Raw genomic sequence first — 22,375 nt, 5'->3', positions numbered from 1 at the left:
TGGACGTCCAAAATCAAGATGTCAAGAAATCAAGGAATCAAGAGCCATTTTCCTCCAGTGGCTGTGGGGGAAGAACCTTTCCTTGCCTCTTCCTAGCTTCTCGTGGTTGCTAGTAATCCTTGGCCTTCCTTACCCTTGCGGACCCAACACTCCATTTTCTGCCTCCATTTCCACGTGGCCTTCTTCTCTCTGTGTGCATCTGTGTCTCTCTGTACCCAAACCTCCCATTCCTTTCTCTTATAAAGACACAAATTGTTGGATTAAGAGCTCACCCTACTCCAGTATGAGTAGGTCTCAACTTGATTACATCCAAAAAGACGGTTTCCAAATAAGGTCACATTATAGCTATCAGGTCAGGGCTTGGGCATATCTTTTGGGGAACACACTTCAGCCTTTCACAATTGCCAAAGGCAAGCACAATTTGCTTGCATACAAGGTAGGAAGCTGTCTGAGCAGATCCAGGACGCATGATTTTGAGAGGGACATTTATGAGTTAGAGTCCAATATCCCCTACACAGATGAAGACACAAAGCCTCAGCAAGGTGAAACAACTTACACAAATCCCAGCCCAAATCGCACAAATAGAATTGGATCCTATGTCTACCTGGCTCCCTCCTGATCTGTGGTCCTCTCCTCTTTAACCAGGGACTAAAAATAATCAGTTGGTGGAATTAGGAGGTAGTCATAGCAACAGGAGCTGGGAACAGACTCCAGAATTAGACCATCAGACCTCAATGCCTGGCTGCCCTACTTACTAGCTGTGTGATCTTGAGCAACTCGAGCAGCCTCTCATGTCCTCATGTTCTTATCTGTGAAGTGAGGATAATAATAGGAACAGCCTCATGGGCTGGTTGGAATGGTACCTGTGGCCCAGTACATAGCAAATGCTCACTAGAGATGAGTGCTGGCCAATTGGCAAGTTACTCATACATGAGATTTGGATACATGGAGAAAGCAATTCTTTTAGAAGAGCGACAGAGAGACCTCACATCAGTGTGTGAGTCTGTGTGTCCTCCGACTACCAGCTGTAAATGTCCCGGAATCGTGCTCATAGATTTTCCCAGATTCACTGGATCAGAGGACTCCAAGTAGGCCATTGGCCCAGCTAACTTTGCAAACCTCTCCAGATGAGAGAGAACCAGACGAACACATCAGGGTTATTTCCAAGTCGTGAAGCTGTTGCTATAGCCCAACAGCCAACCCGGTCACGATCTTGCCTCCTCCTCCCTGCTTTATCTGTCTCCATTCTTTCTCAACCTAGGCAGAAGCCCCCAGTCACCTGGCCTAGGCTGCCTCATCACTAGAAGAAAGAGGTTGGAATAGGGGATCCCTAAGCCACTTCAGGTCCTGTATGCTATGAGTTTGTGGCCATGGCAGCAGAATTGGACCCATGTTATTTTGGTGTGATGCACACTGTGAGTTATGGGTCATTTTTAAGAATCTTGAGTACATTATCTTGGACACATTGCCAAACCTCTCTGCCTCAGTTTCCCCATCTATATAACAGTTCTGGTGAGAGTACCTACCTCCTAGCACTATTGTGAGAATTCAATGCTTAGAAGAGAGTCTTACCCATGATGAGTACTACATAGGGTTTGCTTTTATTATTATCACTATTATTTTCCTGATTGGCATCCACACTTCTAGGTTTTTGGGTCTACATTCTTTTCCACATTGTTCAGGTCTGGTTTAGGAGGCACATCAACATAGGTTTGAATCCTAGCCCTGCAATACTTCTCTCCTCCCTCTTACCCTCTGTCCTCCCTTCCTCCCTTCGGTTCTTTAACAGCCCTGCTTCATGTTAGGCCCTGAAGATTCCCAGAAAATTGGAACTCATTGTCTAGTGGGGAGGCAGAGGTTTCAACCAAAGAGGAGCAGTGCAGTGTTGAGGGTGCTGCTATGGGAATGTTACAGACACAAGGATAGAGAGAACAACAAAGGAAGAGAGCTCGGAGTTCTACCTATAGCAGGAGATCAGGAAAGGATCCACAGAGGCACTTTGCTTTCATCTGTCAAGGGCTAGTGGCTTTTCACCAGGCTAGGAGAGGGATTAAGACCTTAATTTTGTCCCTTCCGTCCTTCATGCTTTCATCCTTCAGGCTAACAAGCATTGGGTCCCTAGGCATATGATCTTTCCACAGGCCATCTATTTCTATATGAGAAATCCCCAGGAATGCCAACTCTGTAAAGAAGACGGGCATGCAGGTGTCCCAAGGAAAATTCACAAAAGGCATAAATAAGTGAGTCTTCATTTCTCTACAGGGAAACTTACTTTGTAGCTAGTCACAAAGTATATGAGTTACTTGGTTCTCCCAGCTCTACTATGAACGGTGTGAGAGCCTAGAGAGATTGCCGTTGTCTTCCTCAGTGTTGATGCAATGGAGGCCATGTCATGCCCCAGCCCCTAATGCCACTCCACCTTGATCGTTGTCTAATCCCTACGTAAGATCTACTATTTCGTTAAAAAGAAACAAAGTCGAGATAGCAACGTTCATCCATGGTCTTTTCTCAGAGAGAAAAAAATAGGACACCAAAGCCTCAAAGGTTTGGCCCATGGATGGTGACAGGTGTTTTTTGTTTGTTTTTGTTTTTTTACCTCTTTGTCTTCTCTGTCTTTCTTGGGACAGACCATGGTGCTAAAGGAGCCTTCTGAAAGCAGGCTGCATAGCTTGTGTAAGGCCCCACCCTTTCCATCTGGAGAGATGGAAGGTGAAAGAATGAAGGAGAGAAGGGGAAAAATTAGGGCTTTAACCCCTGTAGGTGGGATGGGCTGCTCTGTGCTGGTCACTCAGTCTGTGCTCATGGGGCTTTCACAACAAATCACACAAGACTGATTGACCGCTTCTTCCAGAAGCCTCTTCTCTTAGCTGCAGTGACTCTGTACTCCTGGTTTGTTCACCATCCATTCATTCATCACCCATCCATCTATCCTCTTTTTTTAACGTTTATTTCTTTATTTCTTTTGAGAGACAGAGAGAGTGCGGAAGAGGGGCAGAGAGAGAATCCCAAGCAGGCTTCCGGCTGTCAGCACAGAGCCTGACTCGGGGCTCTGCCCCATGATGAGATCATGACCTGAGCTGAAATCAAGAGTCAGACACTCAATCAGCTGAGCCACCCAGGCGCCCCCATCCGTCCTCTTTTTCTCCCTTCCATCCAAGTACTAACCGGGCCCAACCCTGCTTAGCTTCCGAGATCAGACGAGATCGGGCGCGTTCAGGGTGGTATGGCCGTAGACTCCATCCTCTTTTTCAGTGACTATTTGTTAAGACGTTTCTGTGTCCCAGAAACCATTTTAGGGATTGTAGCTTCAGATAAGAAAGGCAAGGTCTGTAAGTGTTTGTTTGACAGGATGCCTTCCTTCCTGACACATCCCAAACTCAACTTTTGTTTTTCTCTTGTTTTTTTTTTTAATTAAAATTGTATTAGCTTTTCCAGGACACACATGCCCAACGAAGGTGACATGAGGAGGGTGGGGAATTAAAAACACCCATTGAAAACAACTCCCCATTTTCTGCTCCTCCCGGCTCCTGGCCACCACCATTCTACTTTCTGTCTCTGTGACTTTGACTCCTCTAGAGTCAACAAGCAGGATCATATAGTGTTTATCTTTTTCTCACTTGCTTATTTCACTTTACATAATATTTTCAAGATGAATTGCAGCAGTGTCCAAATTTCCTTCCTTTTCAAGACTGAATAATATTCCATTATGTGGATATACCACATTTTGTTTATCTCTTCATTCCTTGATGGACTTTTGGGTTGTTTCTACCTCTGGCTATTGTGAATAGCACTGCTGTGAACATGGGTGTTCTTTTTTAAATGCAAAACTGAGGGGCGCCTGGGTGGCTCGATCGGTTAAGCATCCGACTCTTAGTTTAGGCTCAGGTCATGATCTCACAGTTTGTGAGTTTGGGCCCCACGTCTAATAGCACAGAGTCTGCTTGGGATTCTCTGTCCCCCTCCACTGCTCATATGCATGTGACCCCCCCACACACCTCAAAGGTAAACAGAATAAACATTTGAAAAAATGCAGAGCTGATATACTCTCCTCAAAACTCTTGATGGCCTCCAAGTGCCCTTAAAATCAAAAAGAAATTTCTATTTTCCATCCTTAATTCTGAATCCTACTTCTAGAATCCCTGCCGATCTGGCCTCTGACCTCATGCCGCTCTGCGCCTCACTCACGATGTTCTGATCATGTGCCTCCCTTCCGCTACACAATCCCAGTGCTCGTGCCCCTTGCACCTGTATGTGATTCTTCTGCCCAGGGAGTGCTCACCCCTTTTCTTTGAGGCCTGGCCTCTTCTCACCCATCAGGTCTCAGCTTCACCATCCGGGCCACCATCATTTTAATCCCAAACTCCAGGGACCAGCTACTTAACTGGTCTTCCCATCCACCCAAAAGGCCTTCTCTGACCACTCCACCTAAGCTGACTTCCTGTTACACTCCATTACTGCACTCTGTTTCCTGGTCAGATTTCTAGCAATGTATGCATCATTTGCTTATTGTGTGTTTTCCTGACCTCATCATAAGCTCACTGGAGGCTGGAAACTATGTCTGTTTCAGTTACCACTGTATTCTCAGCAAGTTACCAAGAGCCTAGCACTTACAGGTGTAGACTGCATTCTCATTGAATAAATAAATAACATTAGCTCTATTTGACAGATGGAAAAAGTAAACCAGAAAGAGCTAACGACTTGACCAAAGTTGAAATATTAACTACAAAGCAAAGGTTCGAACACAGGTCTCTTACTCCAAAGTCCACTCTTTCCACCACACGGTACTCCCTCTCTCAGCTGAGATTGGATGCATTTTATTAACAGAAGATCAAATGTTGTATTCCTTCATTCGTTCGATATCGTAATAATGCTTTTAGTCCTTACAATGCGCAAGGTTCCATGTTAGATGCTGGATAATTGACCAAACTGTGGGTTGCAGACAAATAGCTTACCTTTTAGTTTCTCAGTGTCAATAACGTGGGCATTTTGGGTGGGATAATTCTTCATCATCAGGGGCTGCCCCGTGTGTGTGTGTAGGATGTCTAGCAGCTTCTCTGGCCTTAACTCGCCTGAAGCCAAGAGCATTCCCCAAGTTATGTCAATCAAACATGACTCCAGATATTGCCAGATGTCCACTGGGGGGCAAAATTGTCCCTGGTTGAGAACCACTGCTTTGGGGAGAGAGTCCCTAGTAAGTCAAAGATTTCACTATGGTGGCCAAGTGCCATGGTTGAGAAAAGCCCATAAAAAGCTATAGTGAATGGGAGGGGCGCTTGGGTGGTTCAGTCATTTCAGCGCCTGACTCTTGATTTTGGCTCAGGTCATGATCTCATAGTTTGTGGGTTCAAGCCCCACATCAGGCTATGTGCTGGCAGTGTAGAATCTGCTTGGGATTCTCTCTCTCTCTGCTTCTCCCTAGCTTGTGTGTTCTGTCTCAAAATAAGTAAATAAACTTTAAACAAGGAAGGAAGGGAGGGAGGGAGGGAGGGTGGGTGAATGGATAGCTATTTGGACCAAGAGGGCAAGCCAGCCTTGGGGCTGATGTTTGGGTCAAGTTTCAAAGGAAAAATCTGACTTTTCTTTTATCATTGAGATAAAAGAAGGGATGAAGATTTTCCTGGGTACAGGCCATGGCATGTGCAAAGGCCAGGAAGCGGGAAGTGTGAGTGTCGAGGAACTGGGTGGTGTTTAACCTGGCTGGGGTAACCTGAGGCAGGAGCCCAGGGCAATGGCTGCTGCCAGGGCAGAGTTTAATTTTTGATTTTACTTTCCTGTCCCCAGTACCTCCATTTCCAGTTTTACAACTCATATTTAAAAATTGTCTGCACTTGATAAATCAGGGGCCCCACCTATCCAAGAAAACCTGATGTCAGTCCCGAGGGAGGCTTTTCTCACAAGACTTCTAGGACCCTCCAAGCACAAGGCCTGAATTATGTGCTAGAAATCCATACGGAGAAGGGCAGAGATGGGTTTGAGTTTCAGCAGCGGACTTTGCCTTGCATCCGATTATCCTTCGGGGTCTCGGATTCCAGGCAACGCAATTAAGAAGTAAGCTGATCACCCACTGTGCTGGAGGCAGAATTCCGTAAGCCTCTTGGGTGTGATGGCCGGGAGAAAATCAGAGCTGAGGTTCCTGAATTGTGCCTGATGCCTCTGGGTTCCGAACGCTGTGGGAATCTCTCTCTCGTAAACCGTCCTCTGTGGCCATGGCATGTTAAGTAAACATCGCCAAAGCAACTCAGACTGTGAGAGGTTACAATGAAGCACTGAAACGTCAAACAGGCAAATCCTAAATCCCTACACAGGTAGAACCAAGAGGGTCCTCTCATTAACTTTCTAACACTCAGGCATTTCTGCTGAGATTTCGAGCCAGGACCCCCTGGCTGCCATTACTTTTGACTTGCTTAGCCGATCTGGAATTAAGCTCCTCATATACTTACCTCCTGCAGAGGTCAAGTTCAGTGATAATGGCGAGTGTGTGAGACTGGCATTAGGAAGCACTGTAAAATAATATATAAACCCCGAGAACTTAGTTCATTAAACACACACACACACATGATTATTTTGTGGCTCAGGAAATTTTATCCATCCTTTAGCCTTCTATGACTTCTGAGGGAAGAGAATTATTTACCGAGATAATGGTGACAGCCAGCATTTACTGAAGGCTTCTCCAATCCTCATTCCAGAAGTCGGCTAAGCACTTTCCATGCAGCCCCTCACGTAACCCTCACGCGGCCCCTCGCAACGAGGGCCATCGTCACTGTGCGTGGGAGGAGCTGGGGCCCAAGACCATGACTTGTGTGTCTCAGGTCACGTGTTTCAGGACGTTTCCACGCAGACTGGAATTGTCCCAAAGACCGTGATTTTCACGGCTACCCTGAACAGGAAGGGCAGGGCGTGGGCTCAAAGATGACCAGGCCGGGTCTTTGCTTGACGGGGACTACACGTTCCGGGGGCTGGGGGGGGGGGGGGAACCGACGTGGAATCACAGGGTCTGCACACGGTGTGTTAGACACGGTGTTAGCCACACTGCAGTGTGTCATTGGACCACGTGGGGAGTACCTGATTTCCAAGGGAAGACGGGTGACGCTCAGGCCGTTCTAAAAGGAGCCGGCAACGAGGGGCTCCCGGGAGGCAGGGCTCATAGCAGCTGGAGGAGGTGGGCGCACCTAGGCATGCTGTGGGGACTCGGGGCCGGGCAGGAGGCTCGGTGCAGATGGGAGGACGGATCTGCTTGGCGGGATAGTGAGACACGGTCAGTAGGCAGCAGACAAGGAGAAGCAGACCCGAGAAGAGACTGTCCTGAAGTCCCCCTTTTCCTGAGCTTCTGGGTTGGAAAGCCTTCTGTCTGTTCAGCCAACTTCCTGCCTCGTCCAGTATTTTTAGCCCACAGGCCCTGTCCTATCAGTCATTCATCTAGAACTGGTCTGGAGAGCCACTCCGAAAATTTTGTCTTTGACTCAGGGAGGATAAAGCCATCTGTGTCCTAGAGTTCCCCTGAATCTACCCCGGTCAGACTATTAAGGTAACAACGCTGGGTGAGAGAGAACCATCCAGAGGGGGCCATACCGCCCATCCGTATGCTCATCCGTGTATTTGTTAACCAAACGCATCCTCGTGCCTTCTCTACGCCAGGCTGGAGGCAGGAAGCATTACGGATGTTACCACGTGTAATGCTCCCCAGGCCTCTACGCAGCAGGTGTTGTTAGGCCCGCTTACCATTGAGGACCTGGTGCCCAGAGAGTGCGGGGCACCTGCTGGGCAGGGGGAGTGTCCCGCCCTCCTCCGAGGCCCCCACGCCCTTGACCTCTCCCACTGCATCAAGCCGCAGAGACACCAGCAGCTTCTGGCAGGAAGCACGGGGCTGTCATAACCCGACTCCTTAGAAATACTAAATCAGCTCAGGCCAATGCAGAGCCTTCTTCAAAAACCCATATTCACTCACTCACCATGTGTGCCACAAGTACGCGGTGCACCTACTGTGTGCCAAGCCCTGTGTAGGGTAATGAGGGGAAGCCACCGCGTGGAGTGTATTGATGTGCGAAAACTTGTAGGATGGCTTTTCTCTGGTAGGTATCCCGCAAAGAAGGCCTTTGTCCTCATGCCCGCTAGGGTGAGGGGTGGAGGTAGAGAAATAGAGTGAAGAAATTAATACTTACAGGTCACCTACTGCGTGCCAAGCTCTGTGCCACATCCTTGACAAACATCGTCTCATAGCAACCGGGGCAAGCAGGGAGTGGTCGTCCCCATTTTAAAGATGAGGTGACTGGGGCACCTGGGAGGCTCAGTCGGTTAAGCGTCTGACTCTTGGTTTCAACTCAGGTCATGATCTCAGGGTTCGTGAGTTCAAGCCCCGCGTCTGGCTCTGTGCTGACAGCACAGAATCCTGTAAGGGATTCTCTCTCTGTCTCTCCCTTTCTCTCTCTGCCCCTCCCCAGCTTGTGTGCATGTTCTCTCTCTCAAAATAAGTAAATACACTTAAAAAAATAATAAAGATGAGGTAACTGAGGCTCAGAAAGGGCGCGGGTTTGCCCAAGGTCACCTGGATGGCGAGGGATGAAGTTGGACGCAAGTCAAGGCACTGCTGGCTTTTGCATGAGGGCTTTTTATGTTGGACTTATTAATCATTTGTTTGCTTGGTCGGTTGGAACCAAGAACACTTTGGGCAGTATGATGAAGTCCAGGGACCCCTTCTCAGAATACCCATCTTGAATTCACAAATGAAATGCATACGGTTACAAAAGACACTGATTATACTGACAACTGTCAAAATACGTGCACATCCGAGATGCAGTCGTGTCTGTGTTTCTCGGTGATGGATTTAATGACGAGAGCTGGGGCCGCTTGAATACCGACATAATTCTGAAACACTATGAGCACAGTAGTCCCCGGAGAGGACAGGATAGCAAATGCTCTGTGATTTCTGTTGTGGAAGACACAGGTTAAGACCGGGGCACTGAGGATAGTACTGGGGTTTATTGCCTACATTCGTAATTGAAAGATACACTGATTTCAGTGAGTAAAGATGTGGTGTTTTCCCCCATCCAAGCTTAGGGACCGCTTCGCCTCCCAAGTCCCATCCTTGGGGGGGGGCGTCTGTGGCCACCAGGTTAGGGTGCCTGCTTCCTGTAATTCGTGTCATTTATACTGTTCGAGGAACATTTGAAAGGCTTTTTCTGTGAAAGTTGCTACCTGGGCACCATGGAGTGGAGGAAGTTATGGAGGCAGAGATGACGGGACAGGGGAAGGCATGAGGCTCGGGGACCTGCTGCTGGGAGCCAGGCACTTGATGTCCCGTATGTCATTTGAGCTCCACCTAAGCATAGGAGGAAAGGGAAGTGCAGAGAGGTTAAGAAACGTGCCCAAGGTGTCATGGCTTGTAAATTGCCAAGCCCTGTGCCACCCCAAGCTGCTAAGGCAGATCGAGCCCTGAGGGCACGCCTCCCCCATCACACGTGGAGGTCAATGTGTGAGTCTTTATGGAGAGGGCCGGGTGATTACGAAAGCCTGCACTCAAGGAGGAAAATTGTTCACTTTTGCTTATTTTGTAGCCAAAAGCTGGGTCTCTTGGATCGGGTTCGCCTTTCTAATCCTCGTGGTAGCAATACTAAAGGAAAGCTATTTACCCCTCTGAATGTAGATGCCATAGAAGAAAGTCCTCCTAAAGAACCAAAGCCTGTTGGCTTAAACAATAAAGAACGCTTCCGCACCGCCTTCCGCATGAAAGCCTACGCTTTCTGGCAGAGCTCTGAAGGTGAGGCCTGTCTTCTCCCTCACTCTGTCTCCTCCACTTCTCCCTTTGCCATGCCCGCCCCTTCCTCACCTCCCTCCCTCCCCGGTTGAATACTGTCCAGTCTGCAGAGTAGCCCGTCTCCACCCTTCCTGAACCAACTTCTTGCTTTATCCCATTCATGTCCGCTGGGCTGGGGGTGCCTGTAATACATCCCCACACTTCAGGGAGCAGGGGGGTCCCGAGGTAGCTATTCTCTGTGCCAGGATCCCCACATTCGTCTGCACAGACCCCTCCAGGGAGCCTTGGGGCTTACTGCCATAGTTCCAAAGCGTAGCCACATTGAGGTGCATTGCCATGGAGGTCAATTTGAAGGACGTAGGGGGCCAGGTGCAGAGTGATCTGGAGACCCAGGGGCCTCAGCACCCCAAGGGGTGGGAAGAGGTGATAGAACCGAGCCCAGTAGGCGGCAGTGGGAACAACACCTCGGTGTGTCCCTTGTGCTTATGACAAGGGAGGATAAGCAGTGCTCAGAAAGTGACCCCACAAGGTCTCAAGGGTAGTGACTGAATCTGGACTCAGGTGTGTCTGATCGTAACCCCCAGGAGGATGCCCTCTACTGCTTCTGAGAAGTCACTCAGGGCCACAGAACTCACGTCACCGCCTTCCTGGCCTTCTCCCCAGTCAACAGTCCTGAACGCGGGCATCTCTGACTCCTGTCTGGAGCATAGGAGATGCCACGAAGGCCTGAATGGCATCACAACTGGAGAACACCACATGGTTTCACAAAGTGGGGGCAAGGACTCTGGCGGTTGAGCTTAGAATGCTCTGACTGAATGGGGTCCCCAAGCCTTTCTAAGCGCCGTGGCCTGCTGGTTGATATGTGTGTCTCCCTCCCAGATGCTGGGACAGGTGATCCCATGGCAGAAGACAGGGCCTACGGGAATGACTTCCTCATCGAAGAGATGATCCCCACCCTGAAGGCCGCCATCCGAGCCGTCAGGTGAGGCCCCTTCCTCCCCACAGTGGGCCTCCCCAGGCCCCAGTTCAATTCCCACAGGATACTGGCTTTGGGAAGGTGTGTGGGAACTTGAGTAACTCCTGAATCAGGTCCAAGAGTATGTCTGTACTCCAAGGGAGATGCTGCTGGAAGAAAAATGATCTCTACAGCAGCAAGGCATCCTGGGTAACTCTTGCTCAGGCTCCTGACGGTATTTCTAATTGTCATGCTTTTTGTCTGGCTTTGGCCAGGTCTAGGAGAGGGGGAAGGGCATGTTGACATGGAGTTTTCTTCCTTTATAGGCTTCTTACCCAAAATAGCTTTTCTTATCTGTCTTCATCCATTAATATTTTCAACAAAATAGTCAATTATAGGATTTGTGTGTGTGTGTGTGTGTGTGTGTGTGTGTGTGTGTGTGTATCAGACGAGACTATAATCTACCCTGGTCAGTTTTTGTTTTGCTTCAGAATTCCAGAAGAAAATTAAAAAAAAAAAATGCTTACTTACGGAAAACTTTGATCAGCATATGGACTTACAAACAGTCTACAATGGTGGCTGTGAATTCTAGAAACTAAGTTGAATTCTCCAAGAATTAGTTGGGATATTTTCAGCCAGAGTCCTAGCCCAGTAGATCAGGGAAGCACAATAGTGTCACAATATGTGAACCTCGGCAAAGCCGTTGACCTGTCATCTCATGACACCCCATGTGCAATGTGACAGAAATACAGCTGGACAAAAGCACAGCTACCTAGATTCATAACTGGTTGAATGATCGTATTCAAAGAAAACCAGTGAATGAATCTGTGTCAACCAGGAGAGAGGTCTCTGCTGGGATGGTCCACGGTCTGGCTTCTACCCTGTTCTTTTTAGAATTTTTATCGATGCCTTAGTTCAGGCATTGGCCAACTTTTTCTGTAAAGAGGAAGATAGTGGGGCGGCTGGCTGGCTCAGTCGGTTGAGTGTCCGACTTCAGCTCAGGTCATGATCTCATGGTTCGCGGGTTCGAGCCCCGAGTCGGGCTCTGTGCTGACGGCTCAGAGCTTGGAGCCTGCTTCGGATTCTGTGTCTCCCTCTCTCCCTGCCCCTCTCACGCTCTGTCTCTCTCTCTCAAAAATAAATAAGCATTAATGTTTTTTTTTTAAAAAAGAGGAAGATAGTAAATATTTTAGGCTCTGTGGGTCACAGGTCTGACCCTGTTGCAAGTACTCAGCTCTGACTTCGTAACACAGATGCAGCCATTTACCGTACATATGTGAATGGAGGTGGCTGTGTTCCAACATCACGTTACTTTCAAACACAGGCAGTAAGGCAGATTTGGCCTTCGAGCCACCCCCTGCTGACCGAGCTGTGTAAAGGGCAGGCTTATCAAATGACACCTAGTTGGAAAGGACAGCACGTAAACCGGATGGCAGAATCAATATGCCAAAATAGTGTTGAGAGGCTGCCGTGGACTATAACAGACAAGGAACTCTGAAGGCCCTGCGGAAAGAGATCTGCGCAAGTGGTGGGGGGGGGGGGCGGCGGGGCCTGGGGTAGGCCGTGTTTCCCAGCCCCGGCCTACCATTAGGGGTGTTAACGGACGCCGTGCTCGGTGGGGGTTGACCCCGTGATGGGGTTTTCAAGGAACATTAGCCATCTGGGGTGCCTTTATTGGTTCCCAGGATTATAGAGATGAGGGTTTGGCATCTCTGAGTTTCAGGTGCCCCACCTGACTGAGAAAACCTGAGAACAGAAGCTAATTTCTCTTTTCTCGGCGCTCACAAGCCAAATAATTAAAGAGGCTGTTGAGGAAGAAATTTGTCAGCTGTCCTCAAATAGAAGGCAGTGTGTCACAGTGATTAAGAGCATGACACTTGTCAGCATACAAACCTCGGTTTGAGAACAGCTCCGACATTATTAGCCAGATGGCCCTGGGAGGATGCTGGAGCTCTCTGGACCACAGCCGTACCATCTACGAGTTGATCCATTAGCGGATGGTTCGTAACATACTCAGCTCAGTGTCTGCCCTGTAGTGCATGCCCAGTAAATGTTAGCTCTTATTGTTACTATGACTTTCTCGTTATTCAGATGATTGAAGGGAGGTAATCATGAAGACAAGAGACACTAGTCAGCCTCATTCTGGGTGGTTTGAAGGGAACCGGGAACTTCCCACCATCAAGTCGTTTTCTCTTTGGTTCTTTTCTCTCCCTGCCCCTGAGTTTGTTAGACTCGAATTATAGTTTCCTTCTCTCTCTACTCACGAAGCACAAATGTCTCTACCTCACCTTGCAGAATTCTACAATTCCGTCTCTATAAAAAAAAATTCAAGGAGACTTTGAGGCCTTACGACGTGAAGGATGTGATTGAGCAGTATTCTGCAGGACATCTCGACATGCTCTCCAGGATCAAGTACCTCCAGACAAGGTAAGACAGTGGCTTCTGGAGGAATGATGCTCTCTTGACCACTAAGGAGTCAAAGCCAGATGAGCCCAGACCTTAGGGTGAAAGGCCTTCGGAAATGATCCAGAATGCCGGGGAGAAAGTTTAAGAACAAAAACGTTCATCGAGCACTGTGTACGTCAAGGCCGACAAGCACCAAACAGGCCGTGAAGAAGCTCTGTGACATTGACCTTGGCCAAGGTCAACACCCCAATCGGTCCTGGTGGAGAGAAGGCGTATGTCTGGCTAGCCCCTGACTATTATACTTTGGATGTTGCCAACAAGATTGAGGTGATATCAATTTGCCCAATTCTAAATACAAATTGTTCACTATATTGGAAATGTTTGAGTGTTATTTCTAATAGTGAAAATATGGAAACACATCAATGCCCAAATAATAATTGCCACCATTTTTGTTGAACACCTACACCTATGTGCCTAATCCTTTGTAACCTCATAAGGTATTGCATTGGGTGTCCTTTTCCTGATGACAGAACCAAAGCTCAAAGGGCAATGGAGTTACCCAAGATTAATCAGTGGCAGAGCTGGAAGTCACACGAGATCCAACTGGCTACACAACTCCTGTTCTGTCTGACACACCACACTCCACTTCCCCAATTATATAAGTACCGATTAAGAAAAAAATGGTGTCTGCTCTCATTAAAAAGTTATGCAACCATCAAATGACATTTAGAAAATGTGTAGGACGAGATTAAAAACTTATGTCCTCTTTCAATATATATATGCACAATATGATTACGAATAATAGTCGGACATATATACATATGCTTAAGTATATACAAATGGTTATGTTGATACATATTCTCTGCATCGATCTTATGACACTAATAATATATACATACAATATGATTACAAAAACACATGCACATACATTTACTCAGAAATATATACATGTACTCCCCATAGGGAGCCTACAGAAAAGGACTACGTCTTCCGCCAAAGGATTACAGTGGCTGTACCGAGAGAGAGAGTCCATATGTGATTTTTTTTCCGGTTTTTAAATTTATCAAATCTTTAATGAATTGTAAAAATATTCTTTTAATAAGAAAAACCATTTTATTTGTGTGTGTGTGTGTGTGTTTCCTAATGTTACTTAGCGTAGATGTTACAGTAACAATAATATGTTAATATTTTTTACAACTTCAGTCAATATTCACGTACGTTGTTTATTTTATTTTAATTTTTTAATTTTATTTAAATCCAAGTTAGTTAAAATATAGTGTAATAATGATTTCGGGATAGAATTTAGTGAAAACTGTTTCAAAAAACTGAAGGACAATATGATGTCAAGGCATAGAACTGACATCATGAAACCAAAGCCCTGTAAGGAGGCTCGCTCCCTGGCCTTTGTAAGATTTCCAGTGGACACAAGTCCAGTCCTGCTGGGACCTTGGGTTTCTCATCTGAATAATGTTTCTCTGCCGTAGTGTCCTGCAGAATTAACAGGACCATCAGATTGAATGAGTTGGAAGTTAACGATGATGTTGGGTTGGAGGAACGCTTATCTGTGACCTTGCTTAATCCATACCTGGGACATCGACCGTGATTTCCTAGCATAGTGGCGGGCACACAGTCAGTGCTCAATGCCTGCTTCACGAATAGATTTGCGAATGAGTTCTGAGCCTAACATGCTGCTATTTCTGCAAATATGGCTCCCTGAGAGATGGAGGGAGCCTGGCGTCTAGGACAACACCAGATCAAAATACTGGCCCGTCTTTTTATTTTCTTTTAATGTTTATTTATTTTTGAGAGAGAGAGAGAGAGAGCGAGCATGGGAGGGGTAAAGAGAGAGGGAGACAGAGGATACGAAACAGGCTCTGAGCTGTCAGCAGAGAGCCCAGTGTAGGGCTCGAACTCAAGGACAGTGGGATCGTGACCTGAGCCAAAGTGGGTCGCTTAACCGACTGAACCACCCAGGAGCCCCAGAAATATTGGCCCATCTTAACGCACGCAGTGTAGACCTTCACACTGCTGTTGCTTTCAGTATTTATAGGCACAAGTATTCCAAAGAGTCATGGCTGGAGGCTGACCACCTGGGTAGCCAACTGCATATCCCCAGCCATGCTGATATGTGACCAGAGAGAAAAGAAGGGCGATTGAGTACATGGTGGTGTCAGCGGAGGAGTGCGTGGCCTTTGTGGTCCTGGGCCTGTGATGAACCTTCGAGGTCGCTCCCACACCCGTCCCAGTCCCACAGGGCTGTGGGGACATTTGTCTCCATTTGTGTTCGGAGTGAAATGGATGGGGAGCCGGTGCCTCATGCAGAAATGGAAGTGAGGTGCAGGGCGGGTGTGGATCCGTCCCTCCGATGGCCAGGAAGCCTGCAGGACAGCAGCGATGTGCACGGCTGAACACGAAGCCTAGGGTTTGTCAAGAAAACTCGCTAGTCAGATGTTTGAGGAAAGAATGAAAGACCTGGAAGACCAGGCAGGCTTGTAGCCCACGTTTCCTATAGGAGCTAACAGGACGTGACCCTCACCCTCTCTCTGTGGTTGAGCTGCCTGTCTCCCTGGGATGGGGAGATACCCTCATATCGCTGGACCAAATAATAATAATAATAGTAATAATATACGGGAATTAAAAATTCTCTCTCTCCTTCGCTCCCGCTTTCTCCCTCTTCCCCTACCCCCCCTTTCCTTTCTCTTGTATACTTCAAGCCTTGCCTGACTAAAGAGAGAATAGAAGGAGTTGTTCTCCTGTCTTTACCTGTAATGCTCTTTGTAATGTAATCCCCTCCTTGTGTGTCTCTTCCAGAATAGACATGATTTTCACCCCTGGACCTCCGTCTACCCCAAAACACAAGAAGTCTCAGAGAGGGGCAGCGTTCACCTACCCATCCCAGCAATCTCCCAGGTGGGGCGCGGAGACGTGGACTGACCAGCGGCGTGGCCCATCCCCATCCCCAAATCTCAGCTCGCTCCCTTCATGGTTGGGTGGGGTGGCCATTCCCCTCAGGAAAGTGAAGAAAAGAGCTTGAAGCCTCTTCTGTCCGGCTTATGGCCATTTGTGAGGTTTCTGTAACAAAAGACTGCCCGCCCCTCTTCCCAGACCACGTGGGGGACACTCCCTTCCACGGTTAATGAAAATGAACATAATAATGTCTGTGTTATAAAATAAGATGAGGCCTGTGAGTTTATTGGAATGGGAAGAATAGCTCATGTGGGCAGAGTTGAGGCGTTCTTTCTCCGGTCGGCCTTTGGCTTTGCCTACATAGTCGGCCCTGTGTTGACCGATCCCAGTACCAGAGAAGGCAATCAGATGTGCGGCCTCTCGCCACATCATCGCGGGCAGAGCGTGTCCGTCAGCAGGGAAGTTCTGCTCATCCCACACAAAGTGTTTGGAAATGTTCCTTGCACAGGTCCCGAGGAACCGGGAGCAGTCCCGTCGGAAGGCCAACGCCCGAATGTACACCTTCTTTACTCCCAGAGGGCTTCAAAGCAGGGAACATAAATGAGTGAAGGGAGTCAGGCTTAAGAGCTCACACACACCTTATAACAACCAGGCTCCTTATTAGAAACGAAGCAAGAGTGTAAGAGTGATGATGGAAGGCATCTGACCTTCAGCCTCAGTCCTGGGGATAGAATAAGGGAGTGTGGGCCCTGACAACCTAGAGGGCACATGCCGTCACCAAAGGAGGTCATTGTCACTCCGATCTGCTGTGCTAATGTCAGGAATCAATATCCTCTGTTTCCGGATAGTCTAATTTGTCAGGAAGAGCCCATTATCCAGATGTCACGTGAACTTTCTTATTTTTGAAATGGCTGAAATGTCTTAAAACTTTTTGAGCCAAGGAAAACACTAGTGGGCTAGAATTAGCACGTGGGCCCCGAGTTTCTGATGTCTGCTTTAATTCAAGACCACTCAGCCGGAGACAGGCCAGGAATGTAGCAGGAGTGAGTAGCTTATGAGAGAGAAAGCCAGCTACCTACAAAGTGCCTGATGCAATGGTTTTGAGCAACAGCCGGGCTCCCTGAAGATTCTCTTCTACATAGATCGTAACCCACACCGGCATGGAGCCCGTGCGAGGCACATCTCAACCCCTTCTCCGCCAGCATCCATTTTTGCATCGTTCTCCAGATTCAGCATCTGTAACAGAGGAGATATTGATACCCACTGTATAGGATTTCAGAGAGTGAACAACCCCACCCCACCCACCCTACCCCACACCCCTTGGAGTAGAAGCTCTCCGCCATAGTCCAACGCTAAAAGCCAAAGAAAGGACTATAATTTAAAGGCACTGAACCCTCAAGGCTCAGTTAGCTGATGTATTAACTTTGACCCAAAGCCTCCTAAGACAGCTTTGTATTTGGCTTCAGATAATTGCTGCAGAGAAAGTAAGATACCAGTGCTGCAGGCAGGAAAATGCTAGCCTTTCTTGACTCACATGTGCCTCCAGAGTTGAGCGGGCCTCTTCCAGACTGCATCAGCATGAGCATGGGAACGATAGCTCCAGGGACCATGGTCCGCTCTGCTGAGACAGCCTGGCAAAGCAAAGACAGATACAACAATCTTACAGACTCGTTGGCTCTTTCCTAGGAATGAACCGTACGTAGCCAGAACATCCACATCAGAAATCGAAGACCAAAGCATGATGGGGAAGTTTGTGAAAGTTGAAAGACAGGTAGGTCTTTCCTTTTCCTTACCAAAAAAAAAAAAGCATATAAAATTTATTTTCAAATGTCATTTTTTTCTTCCATCGGGAGATACGATGGTTGAGTATCTGGGTATCTACCATTGAGAAGAAGGATGTGGGGGCGCCTGGGTGGCGCAGTCGGTTAAGCGTCCGACTTCAGCCGGGTCACGATCTCGCGGTCCGTGAGTTCGAGCCCCGCGTCAGGCTCTGGGCTGATGGCTCGGAGCCTGGAGCCTGTTTCCGATTCTGTGTCTCCCTCTCTCTCTGCCCCTCCCCCGTTCATGCTCTGTCTCTCTCTGTCCCAAAAATAAAAAAAAAAAAAAAAAAAAAAAAAAAAACGTTGAGAAGAAGGATGTGGAAATTAAATCGTGATTTGGCACTTACTGGCTCGGTGTCACATGCAAGTTCATTGTGCCGAGCCTCAGTTTCCTCACCTGTAAAATGGGGATTCTAACACCTCATAAGGTTGCTATGAGGATTGAATGAGTTGGTACATGCGAATTACGTAGACGAGTGGCCAACGTACGATAGACACTCAGCAAATATTGCTGCTGTTCCCACGTGCCTCACGGTGCTCCCTTAAGAAATGATAGTTCCCTTCCCCACATGTCCTGGGTCCCTAATCCTTCCCTCAGAGTCCGGGTCAGTGTGTGGTCCCTGCGAGGAGGCCTGGAGCAGGGCGGGCTGTGGGTGGGTTCGGTCAGGGCAGAAAGAAAAGCCATTCACGCCCAGCTCACCTCTCATTTCCGCAGCAAAGGGCTTATATTAGAGTGTAGTCCATTCAAATGCACATCAGATAAATGGCACTGTCAGCTCCCGCTAGGGTCCCCACCAACCTTCTTATTTTATTCATCACCCCAAATTGGATCTGCTCAAGAGAGGCAAGAGGAAACTTGAATGATTATTCCTTCCTGGCATTTCAAGAATATCATTTTTCATTTAAAGATTTTAATTTATAATCTCAGCTCTCCCATTTATCGCCCCTGTGACCTTTGACAAGCTCCTTCCTCTCTCGGGGCCTCTGTTTCCTCACCTGTAGAAGAGAGGTAATCCCAGTCTTAGGGCTTGTGGTGAAACCCCTCCTAGGGTTGTGGTGAAATGAGATGAGTTAACAACTCGAACGGGCACCAAGCAGATCAGGTACCTACTAACTGCTCTGAGTCTTAGTTGCCAGGAAGGCTTGGATGCCGTCTCAACCCCTACCTGGTTCCGTGCTTCCTGGCGGGGGTCGTGAGTCGTCGGGGAGAGAACGTCACCCGTGCCTACACGCACATGCACATGGGACACACACAAAGACAGAGCCGGTTCCCAGTTTTGCGGGTAGGAGCAGATACAGCTTACCTCAGGGCGGTTCGCGTGCCAAGGCCCCTGCGTGGACCCTCAGCTCTGGGGGGCACAGCCCTTGCTACTGACTGCCCTCGTATCTCTGTTAACACCGCACGGAGGAAGAACGGACACTCAAACCCACGTGCTTCTGTCAAAGCGAATGTTTGCAAATCAAGAACTCCCTCTCCTTGACCCCACCGTCAGCAGCAAGGCCACCTGCTCCTCGGGTAAAACTTGTCCTCGGGTCACTTCTCTGGTTCCAGCCTTCCCTTCCCAGAAAGCCCCCGTCAGGTGGGTTCTAGGTTAGCGGTAACGGCTGCTCGGGGCTCAGAGTCAGGAAGCGCGAAATAATTAGCTGTGGTTAAGATTATGATTCGCAGGAACCCTCTCGCTTTCCAAAAAGTAGACGCCGTGGTTATTTCCTCCCGCCTGGGAACGGGTCCCCCCACAGCCCTGCAAAGGCAGTGATTCCCAGGTCCGTGTATTTTTCAGGTTCATGACATGGGAAGGAAACTGGACTTCCTCGTGGATATGCACATGCAGCACATGGAAAGGCTGCAGGTGCACGTCACGGAGTACTACCCGACCAAGGGCACCTCCTCGCCGGCCGACGTGGAAAAGATGGAGGACAACAGAGATTCTGATTTGAAAACCATCATCTGCAACTATTCGGAGACGGGCCCCCCCGAGGCCCCCTACAGCTTCCACCGGGTGCCCATTGACAAAGTCGGCCCCTACGGGTTTTTTGCCCATGACCCAGTGACCCTTCCCCGAGGAGGACCCAGTGCGGGAAAGGTCCAGGCGACGCTTTCCTCCTCAGCAACGACGTATGCAAAAAGGCCCACCGTCCTGCCTGTCTTGACTCTTCTCGACTCCCGAGTGAGCTGTCACTCCCAGGCCGAACTGCATGGCCCCTGCTCGGACCGGGTCTCCCCTCGGCAGAGACGGAGCATCACGCGGGACAGTGACACGCCCCTGTCCCTGATGTCGGTCAACCACGAGGAGCTGGAGAGGTCTCCGAGTGGCTTCAGCATCTCCCAAGACAGAGACGACTACGTGTTTGGCCCCAACGGGGGGTCGAGCTGGATGAGGGAGAAACGTTACCTCGCCGAGGGTGAGACAGACACGGACACGGACCCCTTCACACCCAGTGGCTCCCTGCCTCTGTCATCCACAGGGGACGGGATTTCTGATTCCGTATGGACCCCTCCCAACAAGCCCATTTAAAAGGGGTCAGGGGCTGCGTCCTCCTTGTAATGTAGACACACGTCGTACGGCTCACTTGCTCTCACAGCCGACACTTAGCAGTGAGACCACCAGTGGCTGCGTGAAACACCTGCATGTGCGCGGCGGCCTCCCACCGGGCAGGGCCTTCTTCCTCCCCAGGTCACCACAGGGAAGCCGCTTCCTTTTCAGCATGGTTTGCATGACTTTACAATATATAAATGGTACCGCTAATCTCTTCTAGGATACACATTTCTCTGCTGTTCTTACTTTAAATCATGATCGGACCAGTACGGGGAGAAATTATCGACGAGCCGTGCTACTTGTCCGTTTGGGTTTTGGTTTGGTAAGCGGGGAATGTAGTTTAAGTTATTTCTCGAACCACTGCCCCTTTGTGTAAAACAGTTCGGCGATTAACTGTTTTCTACGGCAAGCAACTAGTTTGCTCAGCAAAAATGCGTTGCGTGTCAGTGAGGTGGCCGACCGAGCTAAAACGCTAGGAAAGGAACAAGGCAGTCATCGCCTATCCAAAAGCAAGAATTTTAAAAATTACCTGATTAAGGAAAAACTAGCAAAACCATCTCAAAGCTCTCAAAGGGACCTCACCTGGTCTGCCATTGTCTGGTATCATGCCTCGGTTTCCTCATCTGTGGTAATCCCAAGTGTAGCATTTCAAGTGAGTTATGAATTGACGGGGAGAAAATACACACACACACACACACACACTCACACGCAAGTTCAAATCGTGTCCAATTTATGTAGCCAAAGATAATGAAATGTATCAGAAGTAGGGTGCCCCTCTGGGCAGGAGCTAAGTTCAGTGCCTTCAAAATGAGGTTTCAACTCCCATGCCTCCCCCTGATACTTGTACAAAATATCCATCTCAGATGAAAATTAGAAACCAGAAATTATCTGGTCCAAGTTCTCCTTTGTAAAAATGAGAAACCTTTGACTCCTGTAGAGACAAGCCGGGGTCGGTCCATCGTCCCCTGGAGATCCGGGGCTCCAAGCCCAGTCAGCTGACTCGTTCCATGACCTGGTCTCCTCCTTTCACGCCACTCTGCCCTTTATACGATGGGATCCAGAAATTGTGCCAAGATGCCTGTCCTCCATGTCGTGTGGCAGGCGCCTACAACACAATTTCCCCGGCAAGAGGGGGCTGTTTGCTTTTATTGCAAAATGTGCTTGCCTGACGCATTGCATTTAGGATCCAGAAACACACACACACATACACACACACACACACACACACACACACACACACACACACTACAAGCAAGCTTCAACATTTACTAATATGCAAAAGGGCAAAATTTTCAGAATCATCCAACTCTACTCCTCCAGATTTTTTAAACCACACGTAGCCGTAAGATTAGCCAAAGTGAGAACAGAGCCCCTGAGAGCACTGCCCTCGTGGATGAGTATTCCATATTAAGCACAAGCCCTCCTGTGGCCTCTTACGAGATGTCACTACTCTCTGAAACACTTTGATGGAGAAAGGTTTCTGTTAGGCTTGGGCTGGGTTAGCTAAATGACTAGGCCACAGTATCACTGTCTCGCTGTTATCCCACATCTAAGCGCTGGTTGTGGGTGATTACCATGGTGACCATCAAGCGGATCAAAAGGGCCTAACCATCTACATGCATATTCCACTGTGGCAGATACCTGGTTGATGGTTTCATCGTGACCTGATGCAGGACTCTTGTAGTGTGTTAGGAGGCAGAACTAGTTTCTCAGAGACGGGCTCCTTTCGACCCCCATGTCAACAGCTACTGTGCAAAAGGCTCAGAGTACAATAATAATGAAGGTTTGGTCCCTGACGTTAGCAGGGCACAACCAAAGCCTGCAGTCTTTGGCCCAGGGCAGGCATTGTCAGAGGTAGGTGACATTTACATGGAGTATCTCACAGAGAGGTATTGACGTTGAGGTCCGAGGTGGGAAAGACACAGGAATGAGCACACACTTCGGATATGAACCTCCTCCCCTATAGTGCGCCATTTGACCTTCTAACAATCTGAAGGGC

The 22,375-nt window shown here is 48.5% G+C and overlaps 1 protein-coding gene across 1 annotated transcript in view; it reads left to right on the top strand.

Moving 5' to 3' along the window:
• Positions 1–20,909, top strand: part of KCNQ3 (potassium voltage-gated channel subfamily Q member 3) — a 49,759-nt gene extending 28,850 nt beyond the window's left edge. The window contains exons 9-14 of the mRNA XM_042972872.1: positions 9,552–9,754; positions 10,631–10,733; positions 13,002–13,133; positions 15,924–16,022; positions 17,706–17,790; positions 19,621–20,909. Coding sequence (XP_042828806.1) covers positions 9,552–9,754; positions 10,631–10,733; positions 13,002–13,133; positions 15,924–16,022; positions 17,706–17,790; positions 19,621–20,355 — 1,357 coding nt within the window. The 3' untranslated portion in view covers positions 20,356–20,909. The remainder of the gene's footprint in view (positions 1–9,551; positions 9,755–10,630; positions 10,734–13,001; positions 13,134–15,923; positions 16,023–17,705; positions 17,791–19,620) is intronic.
• Positions 20,910–22,375: the final 1,466 nt, after the last annotated feature.

The sequence above is a fragment of the Panthera tigris genome, chromosome F2 (assembly GCF_018350195.1).
Source record: "Panthera tigris isolate Pti1 chromosome F2, P.tigris_Pti1_mat1.1, whole genome shotgun sequence".
Taxonomy (NCBI): domain Eukaryota; kingdom Metazoa; phylum Chordata; class Mammalia; order Carnivora; family Felidae; genus Panthera; species Panthera tigris.
This window is presented reverse-complemented; position numbering and strand designations above follow the sequence as displayed.